This window comes from Nicotiana sylvestris, chromosome 10 (assembly GCF_000393655.2).
Source record: "Nicotiana sylvestris chromosome 10, ASM39365v2, whole genome shotgun sequence".
Lineage (NCBI taxonomy): Eukaryota > Viridiplantae > Streptophyta > Magnoliopsida > Solanales > Solanaceae > Nicotiana > Nicotiana sylvestris.
In genome coordinates, this window is record NC_091066.1 from 138,618,949 (window position 1) to 138,634,527 (window position 15,579).

At 36.9% G+C, this 15,579-nt stretch overlaps 2 protein-coding genes across 10 annotated transcripts; one reads left to right on the forward strand and one right to left on the reverse strand.

The window, feature by feature from the left end:
- The first annotated feature begins 1,792 nt into the window (after positions 1–1,792).
- LOC104220808 (pentatricopeptide repeat-containing protein At1g05670, mitochondrial) lies at positions 1,793–10,335 on the forward strand. Of its 9 annotated transcripts, none has more exons than XM_009771749.2 (8): positions 1,793–2,371; positions 4,422–6,873; positions 7,035–7,831; positions 7,979–8,051; positions 8,140–8,227; positions 8,454–8,794; positions 8,964–9,687; positions 9,795–10,335. In XM_009771749.2, the coding sequence occupies exon 2, from the start codon at positions 4,512–4,514 to the stop codon at positions 6,768–6,770; it is 2,259 nt and encodes a 752-aa protein (XP_009770051.1). In that variant the 5' UTR covers positions 1,793–2,371; positions 4,422–4,511; the 3' UTR covers positions 6,771–6,873; positions 7,035–7,831; positions 7,979–8,051; positions 8,140–8,227; positions 8,454–8,794; positions 8,964–9,687; positions 9,795–10,335. The 9 variants fall into 9 exon arrangements, with proteins under 9 accessions (XP_009770051.1, XP_070016136.1, XP_009770050.1 ...); XM_070160035.1 differs by lacking the exon at positions 8,140–8,227 and having other exon boundaries at positions 8,964–9,005; positions 9,087–9,687; XM_009771748.2 differs by lacking the exon at positions 8,140–8,227.
- Positions 9,232–12,572, reverse strand: LOC104220807 (HIPL1 protein-like). Its single transcript, XM_009771747.2, has 7 exons — positions 12,394–12,572; positions 12,127–12,287; positions 10,999–11,772; positions 10,402–10,618; positions 10,110–10,288; positions 9,780–10,003; positions 9,232–9,691 (listed from the first exon to the last, which is right to left on the reverse strand). Exons 1-7 carry the CDS (start codon positions 12,488–12,490, stop codon positions 9,298–9,300), a joined length of 2,046 nt encoding a protein of 681 aa, XP_009770049.1. The 5' UTR covers positions 12,491–12,572; the 3' UTR covers positions 9,232–9,297.
- Between the last annotated feature and the right edge of the window lie 3,007 nt (positions 12,573–15,579).

Consider the following 15,579-nt stretch of genomic DNA (forward strand, 5'->3'; position numbering starts at 1 on the left):
AATGAAAAATAGGAAGAGGAAGGAAAAACTCGTAGAAGAATTCCCCGCCTTGCTCTTATTGTGTCTCTGACTCCTTAGGTCGAATCTGTATCAAAAGTATGTCCAACCTCTTAAAATACCCCTTTTCCATGTATATATACCAAGTAGGGTCGGGACCAAACAATTATACCTTCTCCTACGCGAAAAAGAACAATTTTTCAGGTCCAGACGCTCGCGGTCGCGGTCCGGGCGCGGTATTTTCCCAGTGCACTGCCTCAGTTCGCGTCTAGGTACGTAGTCGCGGTTTCAACCGCATTTTTCACCTTGTTCCGTTTGGAATTTAGAAAAATGTAAAACATGAAGATTGTAGCCCTTTAAGTTATCTTTCCAATCATATATTGTGGAGCCCAAATGGAGTTCTGAGCGAAAAGTATGTGCATTTTACTAGACAGTGCGCAATATGCCTACTCGATTCTTCGTTTCGTTGCTCTATCATCCGTTGATCCCCAAACACGATCCCTGCTTAATTCCTTGGGCTTTTACTCAGACTTCAAAACTCCAAATCACTTGAATTCATTTCATAACATCTATATATCTCGGAATCACTCCTACAAAGCATAAAATACATAATTAGTACAAAACACCAGCGATTAAAGCGTAAACTCAACTAAAATGTAGTAAATTAAAGTGTAATAATCGACTAAAATACGTAATTATAGTCCATCATCAAATGGTAAAAAGAGAAAGACTAATGCTTTTGTATGTTGGAATTGTAGACTTCTTTGACAAGGAGATTTGAATCGAGATACGCAGCCAGTGTCTCTTGTCACTTGCCAAGTGAAGATCAAGGATTCAAACCGCTTCTCCCACAACAAAATTACATTAAATAAAATGATAATCATGTTCTTAATACTGTAACAGTATCCAAATGAGTGAATAAATAATAAATAGACTTTATGGACATTAACAGGGAGGGAAACATGTTAGAGTCAATCAAATTAGGCTGTAAATAATGTTGCACAAGTTGTAAGCAAAACATAAATTCGTAAATAAGGAAGTTACTACTCTGAAATTAACAAACAAAAATAAAAGAAGAAAAACAATGGGCCTTTTTAGTACGGGATTGAGTGCCACGTATTTCAATTTTATAGCACGTTTGTCCAAGATGCAAAAATCAACTTATTTAAGAAGTGTTTTTTTTTAAAAGTATTTTGGTGAGAAACAACTTGTGTTTGGCTAATTAATTTGAAAAGCACTTCTGAGTAATAATTAGTATTTGATCAAACTTTTAAAAATTACTTCTAAGTGTATTTTCTCAAAAGTATTTTTTAAAAAAGTGATTTTGGAAAGAAACTACTTTTTTCTGCTTGTCCTAAATTGTTTCTGCTTCTACTCAAAAACACATTTTCCACCTAAAAGCTTGGCCAAACACTTTAACTTTGAAACAAAAACACTTTTTTTAGCTTTGGAGAAGTTTGACCAAATATGCTATTAAAATCTTATTTATTCGCTTGCTAAGCACCCATACACGTGTTTCAAAGGCGTAAGTGCACATATAGCCGATATTTGGACCGCTATTTAAGCCATATCCTAAGTTCTTAAAATTTTGCTAGTCTAACCATTTCGAAACAATTTTAGACATATGGTAATAAAAAATTTGCATCCTAAGTTGCAAATTTAGGCACATATAACTAAAGTTCATGTATTTTAGCATAAAGGTCAGGCATATATGACTAAAATTCAAATATCTTTTGCATAAAAGGTCAAGCATATATGGCTAAAATTCAGGCCTTTCGTACATATGGCTGAAGCTTATGCATTTTTGTATGAAGTTAAGCACATACGGCTAAAGTCCAACCGTATATGCATGAACTTGGCAAAATCTGGCAGCTTCAGTTTGTTTGCCTTCTTCCTTTAAGCTGCAGCTGAAATTTTGATCAAATTCACCCAAATTTAAGGTATAATCTTCTACCAAATCTATAAACACATAATAATTTCACGGAATCCTAAATTTCAATTGACCAAACCAAAACTAGTTAGGTGAAGATCCCAAAACAGCATCAACCGATAGATTTCAAGATTTTCTGGTTCACAAATTTCAAAAACTCGATTTTATTAATAAAGTATTTTCGTTTAATATTGGCTACCAGTTAAAAAAATTGGAGACACTGGATATAGCTTAAATAGCGGGCAAAACTGGTTACGAGGTGAAATATTTACTGTTTCGAGCCTTTTGGATATGGCCCTCTACATTTAAAAATGGAAGCCCATAAAGTTCTTAACTTCAATATATGTCCGGCCCATCAGTTTTGAAAATGGATTTTGAGAGGCCCAGAGTCCATTACAAACCCAACAGGGAAACTTGCTTTCTTCTCCGGCGAAAAATCGGGTGGTATGTTCCTCTCTGCTCGCTATCTCCACTATTTTCTACTTTACCCTAATAAAGTACGCTTGGAATTCGATTTTTCATTACTTAATTTTATATGTTTTCAAGTTAATTTTCATTTTCATTGCTTCCCCTTTGATTATAGCCAAACTTCTGTTAGTTTATTATATGACAATTAATAGTATCAATTTCCATTGCCTACTTTTGTCCCTTACAAAAAAAAAATTATAGTATCCAATTATTTGAGTATTTTCACTTGAAAGTAGGCTCATAAGTTCACAAAAAAATGAAAACTTTGTATATTGTGTTGCTATTGATTTGCACTAACTTTTAGGGGTCATCTTATAACTACTAGTTATGCAAGGATTATAGTCTTGTTGTGAGTAATAATATGTGGATTTTTATGGATGAACGATAATACATGGATTGTTATACAGAGTTTGTGATACCAAAATAAGAAATAGCTTTATCTTGGGATGCTGAATACACATATTCTTATTCCACATAGTATGTATAAGTAACAAAGTTAATCTCGTATAACTCAGAGGCGGATCCAGGAATTTAGGAGGATGGGTGCACTATTACGAAGCGGTGGATCCAGAATATAAATTTTAGGGATTTAACCTTTAGTTCTACTATTGCATCCATTACACTTTTGGAATTATAAGTTCAAATTTAATATTAATATAGTAATTTTCTTACATCTATATAAGTATTCTTTACTCCCTATCGAAAATGTTGGGATCATTTGAATCCATTGACTATATGCTAGATCATTCACTACTACTAGTTTTAATATGCACATTTTGTTTAATCATATAAAATTTTATTGTAACCAAAGAATAATAGGAATTTCAATGCGTGAAATTCTAAAAGAATAAATCAAACAGAGAAAGAAAGAAAAAGAAGAAGTACTTAATTAATATGCAAAAAGTGACACCAGACATGTCCATCTCCCGTGGGCGCCTAGTTCTAAATAAATAAAATAAGATTGACATGAGATTTGAGCTCATAATCCACTCAGAGAGGTGCATCCAATAATCATCGCATCATATGATATGTTGAGCTTGGGTGCACACATATATTTAGCATTTTAAATAAAATATAACATTACTATACATGATTTAGGGAGGGGATCATGGGTTCACGTGCCCCATAGAACCCCCTAGATACGCCCCTGCTATAACTTATGCAAGTATTTTTGTGCAGAGTTCTCTTTACCTAAAAGGCTAAAACCAAATGCTGTATTAGTAATGCTGTATTGTATTAATAATGAAATGTTTTGTACCTGAAGACAGACACAGTAGTATTAATGCCGAGTATTATATTTTCCTTAGCCCTTAGTTTCTTGCAGATGTAGACATTAAAGAGAGAAAGCTGGGAAGCACCATATTAAGTATCATTAAAGATAACAGGTAAATGCTTAATAATAACAACTTCTAACTTGCACTCACAGCACAAGCTACGTTCAGAGCATTTCAGATGTTTGTAATGTAATAAAAAGAAATTCTATTGAAAAGAATAATCTGAAAACAGTAAAAATAATTAAAAAAAAGAGTTTGTGTTGGATTGGCACAACAAATCTATGCACAATGCTCGACTTATAGATTGAAGAATTATGAGTCAGTTTACTTACGTGTTGTTTGTTTCACACTTTTCATTTGTTTCTCGGCTGGTGTTTAGCCTCAGTTGGGAACTGTAGTTTATCTTGTAAACTCTGTTCTAGATGTGAATATATCATCTCTCCTTTAAAAGAAAGAACTCACATCTTCTACATCAATTTGGTGCGACAGAATGGTGACTTGAATGTTTAACTTTGCTGTTTTATTTCTGGATATTTATTATGGGTGAAGCATTAGCAGCGTTATCAGATAGGTTAATTTTTTGTCTTTATTCAGTTCCCTTCTTCTCCAGATATTGTATTTGCCAGAAATTGCCTTTTAAGTAAAAATATTACATGATCAATGTCTTACATCCAGACCCCACTTGTGGGATTACACTGGATTGTTGTTGTTGTTGATCAATGTCTTATGTGATTTTCCTGTTTGTTTTACAGGTGACAAAGAGATGAAGTTTCTCTGAATTGGTCTTGTACATGGAGGAGAGCCATGGCATTTGCAAGCTTTAATGGCTCTCTTTGAAAGAGATGAGGAGGTGTTCTATTTTTGTTTTTTCGTACCATTGTCAACTCTTATCTTATCATCAATACTTGGGTTCTGTGATAAAACACACCTCATTCTCTTGCTTTTCAACTAATTGTGCGGTTGAAAAGCTTTCTTTCCTTCCTTTAACTGCTGCGAGACCCTTTCCAGATTATTCGCCTAAAAAAGCCTCCATTAGAGACTCTGAACTCGTGCATCACGTAGCAACTTCTATTAAGCAACGTTACTCTGAGCACATTCACCGTGTTTTAAAGCCCTTTGAATCAAAAATCAGACCTGACCACATCATTTGGGTTCTCATGAATGTGAAGAATGATTACAAACTAGTTCTGGATTTCTTTGACTGGTGGTGTCAACGGAAGGACCCGTCAATTGAAGTCCGTTGTATTGTCGTGCATATTGCCGCTGCTCAAAAAGATGCAAGGACAGCACGTAGGCTTATCCATGATTTCTGGACAAGACCCAGTGTAGATGTGACAGTTTTCTTCTCTCAGTTTCTTGAAAAATTAATATACACTTATAAGGATTGGGGTTCTAATCCATATGTTTTTGATATTTTCTTCCAAGTGCTTGTTGAGTTGGGAATTCTAGATTGTGCAAGAAAACTTTTTGATAAGATGTTGCACTATGGCTTGGTTTTATCTGTCTCTTCATGTAACTTATTTCTTTCTCGTCTCTCACATGATATTGAGGGGCACAAAATGATGCTTAAGGTATTTAATGAATTTTCGGAAGTGGGTGTTTGCTGGGATAATGAATCTCATAATATAATGATCCATTCTCTTTGTCAGATAGGAAAAGTTAAAGAAGCTCATAACTTACTCCTGCAAATGGAGCTGAGGGGCTGTATGCCTGAAATTGTAAGTTACAGCACCGTGATTAATGGATACTGTGCTACTGGACAGCTTGAACAAGTCTTGAAGATCATCAAAGAAATGCAAGTAAAAGGATTGAAGCCAAATGCTTTTACTTTTAACAGTATAATTCTTCTTTTGTCTAAGACTGGCAAAGTGCTTGACGCCGAGAAAATCCTGAGGGAGATGACTTCCCAGGGAGTCGCTCCAGATAATGTTGTTTACACAACTCTTATAGATGGCTTCTGCAAAACTGGGAACATAAGTGCTGCATACAGACTGTTCAATGAGATGCAGTGTTTTAACATTACTCCTGATTTGGTAACATATACTGTCCTTATTTCTGGTCTGTGTCAAACTGGAAAAATTGGTGAAGCAAATACGCTCTTAAATGATATGCTTGGCCGGGGATTAGAACCTGATGAATTCATTTATACTGCGCTTATTGATGGTTATTGCAAGGCAGGGGAGATAAGGGCAGCCTTTTCTCTTCACAACAAAATGGTTCAGATGCAGTTGGCGCCAAATATTGTGACTTACACTGCACTGGTAGATGGGCTCTGTAAACTAGGGGAACTTGATACAGCACACGAACTTCTCCATGAGATGTGTGGAAAGGGTCTTGAACTGAATATCTACACATACAACTCACTTGTTAATGGTCTTTGTAAAGCTGGAGATGTAGAGCAAGCAGTAAAGTTAATGAAAGATATGGAAGCTGCAGGGATCCACCCTGATACTTTTACTTATACTACTCTAATGGATGCATATTGCAAATCTGGAGAGATGGGCGAGGCTCATGGACTACTACGTCAAATGTTGCTCAGAGGACTTCAACCAACAATAGTTACATTCAATGTTCTGATGAATGGTTTTTGTATGTCAGGGATGCTAGAAGAGGGTGATAAACTGTTGAAGTGGATGTTGGAGAAGGGCATAATACCAAATGCTACCACCTACAATTCTCTTCTGAAGCAGTACTGCGTTCGAAATAATATGCGTATGACGTCAGAAATTTATAAGGGGATGCTGGGCCAAGGAGTTGTACCAGATGCCAATACCTTTAACATATTGATACGAGGACATTGCAAAGCTAGAAATATGAAAGAGGCTTGGTTTTTGCACAAGGAAATGATCAAGAAGGGATTTACTCCCACGGTAGATACTTATCATGCACTCATCAAAGGTTTTTTAAAGAGGAAAAAGTATTCTGAGGCCAAAGAAATGTTTGAAGAGATGAGAAGGGAAGGTTTGTTGGCAGATAAAGAACTTTACTCCATCTTTGCGGATATGAACTATGAATTAGGGAACTTTGATTTGGCGCTTGAGCTTTGTGATGAAGCATTAGAAAAGTGTGTCTCAGACAAGACTGATAACAGGAATACATGATAGTTCTCTGTGATTTAAATCTTCTGATAAAAGAGTTTCAGCTGTATTTGTGCTGCTACAGAAAGCAGGAACCTGAAATTGTAGTCATCATCCAAGAACCTTGGTAAATCTTCCACACCATAGAAGAATAAGCTTCCATAAGAATTATGCTAAAGTTTGACTAGCTTACTGCTAGATATTCTTCTTTAGTTAGCGTACCAAATACTTCAGCACGTAGTCTTTTTCTTTTTCGGGGATAAATCAGCTTCAAATTTGTTGTTTCAGGTCTCTTGAGCTACAGCAATATATAGATTGGCTGACTGTTGGTCAAAATTTGGTACCAGCATATGGGAAAATCACTAGTCATTGAAGCATCCAGGAACTAGTGCCTCGAGAGACTTCAAATTGTGGAAAAGAATGATGGTACTTAGCTGCCCAGAAATATGCCATGTTCTTCAAATGTCCGAGCAGTCCCAAAAATTTGACAGCTTCATGGCTTTCTTTGATGGCTTGCATGTATCAGATAAGAAGGTCTCTAGCAGCTTTGCTGTAGGTTTGGTTAATTGAGCTAAGAGCATGAACACCGACATGCTCAAGAACAGAGTCCTTGGATGGCCAGAGGGATCTTGCTTATAGCTGCTTCAAAGGTTTTGCTTATTGTCAGAATTGTGTCAATCCGGAGGAAGAAAACATAGAGGCTGCAGGTTTTGAAAAATTCCAGCAATTTTCTGTTATTATTAGGCCATGTTACATTAAATCTCGGACCTTTGATCTCCTTTGCTAGTAGATTCACGGGTGTCAAAGCTTCATGAAGCTAAGCACTCTCAGACTTTTTCATTTGAGGAACCTAGAGCCTGAGAGAAATGTAGCTTTTTAAGTCTGAATTAGCATTTCGAGCATTTTGAGAAGCTTTCTGCATTGTGTTAGTGGTGATCCTGTAGCTGATTTTGAAACTAGCCATAATAAATCAGGTGCCTTGCTCCTCATGATGCTAAGTCTTTTTGTGCGGTCAAGCCAATTCAAGTTGTTACTCTTTGAAATCATCAGATGATTATTTGAAACAGCTGAGTTCATTATACTTGGTAATTGCGTATTGTTAGTCATTTCTATTTCTTCAAGGAACTAAAACTGAATACAATTTTTGAATGCATGCTGCAATTTAGCGCTGTACTGCACTTTTGCTTCTCCCCCCCCCCCCAATTCACTTAGATCTGTAGCATGCGATGCAGGGAGGTGAAAGGAGGACTGATGGTCAGCTTTAAGAAATTCCTGCTTGGATAGGGAAAGAAGCATGAAAGCTAGGTAAAAGTTGCAAATTGAATTGACTGTCAGTTCCTCCAGTAGTTTAGTATGGAAAACAGATAACTCTAGAATGGACTTCCTGTTTCAGTTTCCTCCGGTGATTTGAAGTGGAAAGCGGATAACTTTGGAATGGACTTCTTTTATAAGGGTACAAAGTTAGAGTGGAGAGTGGACTTGTACGTGGCTGTGGTATCCTTTTTTTGTGGGTTTTTTTCTTGTTTTGGGTGGGGTGGGGGTGGGGGTGGGGGTGGGGGTGGAGGGGTAGCGGTGGGGGGTTTCTTGGGCGTTGAGAATGTAAAGTCAGAAGTTCCAAGGAGCAGCATTATTTTAACCTATATTCGATTTCCATAGCTGCAGAAGTGGTAGTGAGTGATCTAACATTCATCTTTCTTCGTGAATCAGGTGTTGTGGGCGTGGAGTTCTACTGCGATGCAGTAAATTACAACATACCATCAAAGATTGACATCCATCTGTGTATTGAATAAAGATCCCAGTTGATTGTGCTTTTCTAAGCTTGGAATAGATGTAAAAAGAACACCGGAAGACTAGGATAAGATTCTGGAGAGGCTGTTGTTTCGATAGATGGAAGTAGTAGTTCAAGGAATGCATGATTGTTTAACCTGGTTAAAACTGTTGGAGGAGGTTATATGATAATCAATGGCTGTCTTGATATGTATGGAAGTTTTAATTGACTCACGGTTTGCAAGCTAGGCCATAGACGTGTGGCATCAGTTTCAGGAGAGGTAAATATGTAAATCACGCATTGCAAACTTCGAATTTAAAGCCAAAGCAGTATTAATCAAGTACCTGTTCCGTTCTTTTTTTCTTGTATCTCACACTTCCGCCGAAGCTAAGGTAGCTTTGCTGTTTTATTCTTTTTCTTAATGTTTTTATTTAATTAAAACCTTGTAGATCATGGGTTCAAGTTGTGAACAGGCTCTTGCAAAAAACAAGGTAAAACAACATATAATAAACCCATTGTGGTTCAGCCTTTCCCTTGGCGGGAGTTTAATGCACCAGACTGCCTTTCCTCAGGCCTTGTATTGCTGTCTACATTATTTGATATGCCGTGTCTTCTGTGGTCGAAGTGTTCGGTATTTAAGAGAGAGGACGATCATAATGCTTTTAGGGTTGGTCATGGTTTTAATCTTACAATTGAGTTCTCTTCTGCAACAAGATATACAGTTGCTCCGCCACAAACTGTAGCTTGTGTATTATAACTGATGTCATAGTCACAGTGAAATTTCTACAAGATAAAGCTAGTCAAATGCAGCAGGCAGTAAAGAACAAGGACCAAGCAGAAATCTGGTTTAGCAATGTGACCATCTGAAGGTGCAGAGGGACCTGGGCTCTCAGCAGCCCTCACTGTCTCCTTCGAGCAAGTGTAGTTGCAGCGGCTTGGACGAACCACTCTGTATACGCCGGTGCTTGTTAAAATATAGGTATCCTTTCTGTTATCCTGTCCAAATGAGAATATGTAACCTAAAGCAGGCAATGGACTATTGGGTACTGAGCTGCAGTTGAGAGGGGAATCATGAGCACAACTAAATGGTATGCCTCTTGTTGTAAAGTTCCCACTATTGTATGGATTTTCTTGAGCTGCCCAGAAATTCTTAGCATACAAATCTCCATATAGGTAACTGCAAATTTAACCATCCTTCTGTTAAGTTTGGTTTGCAAAATTTGAAGTTGCTTCAATTATATATCTAAATGGGTGTTCATATTTACCTTCCATATATGCAGGGATCAGTCTTGGAGCGATAAACATAGCCACCTGAGATAGCTGCAGATCCAACCTCTTTATTTATATCAGAATGGTTGTATCCTAATACTGGGAAGATGGGATCCATAGAATCATCAGCTGAAGCATTTTTAAAGCGGAAAGGACCTTCGTACATGCTCCATCCATAGTTTCCCCCTCTCGTGATGATGTCAACTTCTTCATATTGATCCTGCATGATTCAAATGATTGTTAGAAACTCATCATCAAGTTACAAGTCAGCATGGTGCAGAGGTCTGTAGAAATGAATTTTAACAAAAGTGAGACTATCATTTTACCTGGCCAACATCCGCGCAGATGAAGTAAGAAGGCCTTTCTGAATCGAAGCTACAGCGCCAAGGATCTCTCAATCCTAGAGCCCAAATTTCAGGCTGCAAATCCTTGTCTTGTGAATAAGGATTATCTCGAGGAACTGAATAGTTACCCCAATGTCCAAGGTCTGATATTTCTTCTTGACCTGATGAAAAAAAAATCCCCCAGTATCTCATGACATAACTGAAGAAAGTTCAAGACAGGCCAATTAGGCTTTTAGTTTTAGTGTCAATTTTTGTAATAAATCGAAATGCTCACTTGGTATGTTATCGACATCAACCCTCATAATTTTTCCTAGCAAGGACTTCTTATTTTGAGCAAAATTGAAAGAATCACCCTTGCTACCACCATCTCCCATCATAATGTAGAGATATCCATCTTCAGGGCCAATGAGTATTTGTCCTCCATGATTAGCTGTAAATGGGAGCCCCATTGTAAATATTCTTCTCACTTCTGATGGTTTCGCCTTCTCCGCCTACAAAAGTTATGAAATGTCAATTAACAAAGTCAAAACACAGTGCCTAGAGACACATCAAAGAAACCTTTGAAATGGGATTGGAGAAAATTCTATTTCAAGGTAGAATTGTAATGTTGAGTTTAATTTCTATAAACTGATAAGAGTAAAGAATTTTAACACCATCAGCAGAAGCAGATCCAGGAGTTACATTTGATAGGTTCAACTTTTAAGTTCTTACTATTGAATCCAATATTCTGATAGTATAAAAATTCTTTATATGTCAGGTGTATAGAAGCTCAGCTGTATAAAATTTAACTCCCCTCCAAATTTAAAGGTTTAGCTTAACTCCATCATTGATACAGCTGCTGTTTTAGAACATATTGAGAGTGAAAACTTACCTTGGATGGATTTGGTGCAATCCCATTAACACTGAACTCTGCAACAACAGTATGATATTGACATGGCTGCTTATTATCATCTGAGTTTATCTTTGAAGGGTCACAACCAACATCTGAATTACAAGCACATCTTCCAGCACATCTAGGAGACTTAGCTTTGTCACAGTTAAATGATGCAAAGAACCTTCCATTCTTGTCAAAGTTTGGATGAAAAGCCATTCCCATCATCCCAAATCTTGCATCTAAATAAACATCATCTGTTAAATCAGCAAATGGACTTGATTCATCAAGTTCCATTGCTTCTTCTGAGTCTTGTTCTGGTATTGTTGCTAACCAAATTTTTCCAGGCTGATTGGAGAAAAATGCGCGGTTCGATCCATCAGGATGAGGAACCATATTGAGGTAAGCTCCATCAGCAATCTTCTCTAAACACATACCATTGGGAGGCTGTAAAGTTTCATTTTTCTCGAGTAAAACCTGTTCTCCACTGAAACATAATGAATCTTTATCAGAATTTCCACCAAATGCTTCACAAAAATCGTTTTTCGATTGCCAGAAGTCTGTTAACAAGGAGGAGTTTGAGTTTTGGCTCTCTCCTGCTTTGGTTTTCAAGGATGGTGCAAAAGGAGAATTTGTTATTGGTATGTTTTGGCAAGAATCCCAAACAGATGAACAAAAGCTATTCTCTGATGTAGCAGTTGAATTGCAAAGAACAGGGACTGGTCTTGGCCTTGATTTCACCTTAAACAACTCTGCTGAGAACTGATCACATGTCTGCAAATGTTGGAAATCTTTTTTATTAGCTTTAAAGCAAAGTTTATTCATTAGATGTTGAAACTATTCTTATGCAAGTTCTCAAAATTCATATTCTTTCTTCAAGAATTTGGCAAAAAAGCAAATTAGCTATCCAGCAACTACAACATCAACAATCCCAGCATAATCCTACGAGTGGTGTCTGGGAATGGCCGTGTACGCGGACCTACCTCTACAGGTAGAGACTATTTCCGATAGACCCTCAGCTAAAAAATAAATTTAGCTAACCCCATCAAGAAAAATTAAGGAAGAAGTTTGAAAAACTGCAACTTCAATATCCACTCAAATGTATAAGAATGAAATTAGGAAACTTACTGAGCAGAGTATTGACTTCACAGCAGAACTACATGCTGTATCATCAGTTATATTCATACCCTCAAAAAGCTTCTGCAATTGCAGATCTTTTGAAGAGTCACAACAGACTCTTCCATTATATGGACAAAAGGCCAAAGGCTTCTGTGGAATAGCAGGTGCTCCTACATATATACAATATATAATCAGCAAAAGAAAACAAAAACTTATGTAAAAATGACATTTTGATAGTGATTGAACTGCCCCCATAAAAATCTTGAAAAAACTTACTCAAGTCTGTGCATAAAGGGAGTGAAGAAGATGGATTGAAGAAGCTATACAGAAGGAGACAAATGAATGAGAACAGCAGATTAAGTTGGTTATTCATTTCTGGAAAGATGAAGCAGAGAGGACAAGAACAAACATGCAGCAGCAAATCTGGTATTACTCCTTATTCTTATCATGATGGAGAAATAAGTAACAAGATATATAAAAAAGGAAAAATAACTTTGTTACAAAAGATGTCATTATTCAAGGAATTTTAAAAAAAATAAAAAAATTTAGTGTTTGGTTGGTGATTTCTCTTTTGTTCCTCCTAGTGCCGGGCTTTATATACTGGTTATTGTTTTACTTTTCATCTATTTTCTGGTTCTGATAGTACTGTTATTTATTCAATGGTTTCTATTGATGGTACTGATATATTGCCTCTTTTCGTCTTCTTGAACCGAGGGTCTTTTGGAAACAACTTTTCTATCCCTCGGGTTGGAGTAAGGTCTGCATACACACTGCCTCCCCAGACTCCACTAATGGGATTTCATTGGGTTGTCGTTGTTGTTGTTGTAGTGTTTGATCAAAAAAATATTTTTCAGAAAAAATATTGTATATATTAAAGATCAATAATAATAATAGTAAATCAGAAACGGTTCTCTTGAATTTTGGAGTATTACTAATAATGTCTAAATATTAGTTGGAACAAATAATATGAAGTTAAAAGGTAAAATTATTATAAGAAAATCGATTTATGTCTATAAGTGAGGGAAATTATTTTTATTCTTTTGGTGAAAATAGTTTTCTCCCTTGGAACGAAAAAGCTTCCATTAATAAAATATACTAAATGATTTTCCGGAAGGAGTTGAATTTTTTTTCAAACTCTTTTAACTTTAAGGTATGATGAATTATCTGTACCAGAAAGGCTTCAAGTTGGTAAAAGTAGTGTTGGAAATTGGCACCCACGTTTGAGCAATAATTCAAGACTTTAGCTTGACTATTACCCTCTCTACGAAATCTCAGTGGATAGGTAGTAGTTGAAAAGGGAAGTAATGATAAAGGACAAAAATAGATATTTTATTGTTATCCAGAAAAAAAAGAAAAGAAAAAGTTAAAATTTTCTAAAAGTTGGATTGAATGTTCATTTTTCATTGATATTACGACCTTACAGATGTGTACATTTGCATTGATTGCTTATACTTCTACGCAGTGTAAATTTAAATTAATTAAATTTTAATACGAATATCGAATGAAAAAGAAAAAAAAAAACATACTGGTTGTACTTGCCTACAATTTAAAAAGTGGTATAGTGGGTTCACACTTCGGCCACTAAATGGTCATTTTCTTGACAGCCATTTATCACTATAGTACCAATCGACATTTATTTTATTATCTTTTTAAATTTTTTTGCTTATATAGTCGTTGAATGGGATGAACTTTTCTGACCCTAGAAACAAAAGTGAAGTTTTAAGAACAATTACACTTTATAAATTGAGTAGAAAACTCTGGTCTTCCTATTAGAAAGTACCAAGGAATTGTCACAAAAGGAAAAGAACTTTAATTTTCAAGTTAACCAATCAATGACAATTTGGATACAAGCATTTATTCTAATCTTTTGACAATGCAGTAAAATGTTTAACAGAGATTTGTACCTTATAACCGAATCGGATCCAGAATTTTAAGTTTATCGATTCTTACAGAAATTTTAAATTAATATTCAAGGTTCCTAGAGAAGTTCTCTGGAGATGCTTAGAGGCAAAAGGTGTGTCGATTCCTTACATTATGGCAATTAAGGATATGTATGTTGGGGCAAAGACTTGAGTTAGGACAGTAGGAGGCGATTCTGATCATTTTCCGGTTGAAATGGGATTATACCAAGATTCTGCCCTCAGTCCATTTTTGTTCGCCCTGGTGCTGGATGCATTAACACACCATATTCAAAGGGAGGTGCCATGGTGCATGTTATTCGCCGATGACATAGTTCTGATTGATGAGTCGCGAACCGGTGTTAACGATATGCTGGAGGTTTGGAGACAGGCTCTTGAGTCTAAGGGTTTCAGCTGAGCAGGACGAAGACGGAATACCTGGAGTGTAAGTTCTGCACTAAGTTAGGGGAAGTGGAAGTGGATGTGAGGCTTAAATCACAGGTCATCCCAAGTAGAGGCGGCTTCAAGTACCTTGGGTCGGTTATCCAGGGGGGAAGGGAGATCGATGAGGATGTTACATATCGTATTGGTGTAGGATGGATGAAGTGGAGGTTAGCATCTGGAGTCTTGTGTGATAAGAGAGTGTCACCGTTACTTAAAGGTAAGTTCTCTAAAGCGGTTGTTAGACCAGCCACGATGTATGGGGCTAAGTGTTAGCCTATAAAGAACTCACATATCCAGAAGATGAAAGTAGCAGAGATGAGGATGCCGAGGTGGATGTCCGGGCACACTAGGATGGATAAGATTAGGAATGATAATATTTGGGAAAAGGTGCATGTGGCTCCCATTGATGACAAGATGCGGGAAGCGAAACTCAGATAGTTCGGGCATGTTCAGAGGAGAAGCCCAGATGCGTCAGTAAGGAGATATGAGCAGATGGTTGTGGAGGGCACGAGAAGAGGTAGAGGACGACCTCAGAAGTATTGGGGAGAGGTGATCAGGCAGGATATGGCGAGGCTTCAGATTTCCGAGGACATGACACGGGATAGGGAGATGTGGAGGTCGAGTATTAGGGTTGTAGGTTAGGAGGTGGTTTGAGTCTTTCCTTACTTTGTACCATTGCGAGACCAGTCTGGTAGGGTTTTTGTCTAAGATAGTTAGTGGCAATATTGTGTCTTACTATTTCACTTTTCAGCGCAGGAACTATTTACTAGCTATCGCTTTTGCTTTGTATCTTTCTTTTGAATTTCATGTTGTTCCTGTTTTTCATATGATTTCTTTGCTGATACTAATATTGTCTCCTTTTGTCTTTTGTTTTCTTGAGCCGAGGGTCTTTCGGAAACAGCCTCTCTACTAGGATAAAGTCTGCGTATACACTACCCTCTCCAGACCCCAGTAGTGGAATTTTACTGGGTTGTTGTTGTTGTTGTTATTGTAACTGGATTAACGGACTGAGTTCTAAGCTAAATATTCTTATACATATAATGAATTTTTCAATACAAATACTGAATCTAGACAAAAGTTACTGAATTCTCGGGAACTCGTAACTAATGCAATGGATCCG

What these genes read in the sequence shown, in the direction of transcription:
- LOC104220808 (XM_009771749.2), top strand. Translation starts at nt 4,512, where the DNA reads ATGAGGAGGTGTTCTATTTTTGTTTTTTCGTACCATTGTCAACTCTTA.
- LOC104220807 (XM_009771747.2), bottom strand. Translation starts at nt 12,490, where the DNA reads ATGAATAACCAACTTAATCTGCTGTTCTCATTCATTTGTCTCCTTCTG. An exon ending in CCCTTTATGCACAGACTTGA is followed by an intron (nt 12,288 to 12,393) that starts GTAAGTTTTTTC and finishes GTATATATGTAG; the next exon opens with GAGCACCTGCTATTCCACAG. An exon ending in TTGCACCAAATCCATCCAAG is followed by an intron (nt 10,619 to 10,998) that starts GTAAGTTTTCAC and finishes TAACTTTTGTAG; the next exon opens with GCGGAGAAGGCGAAACCATC.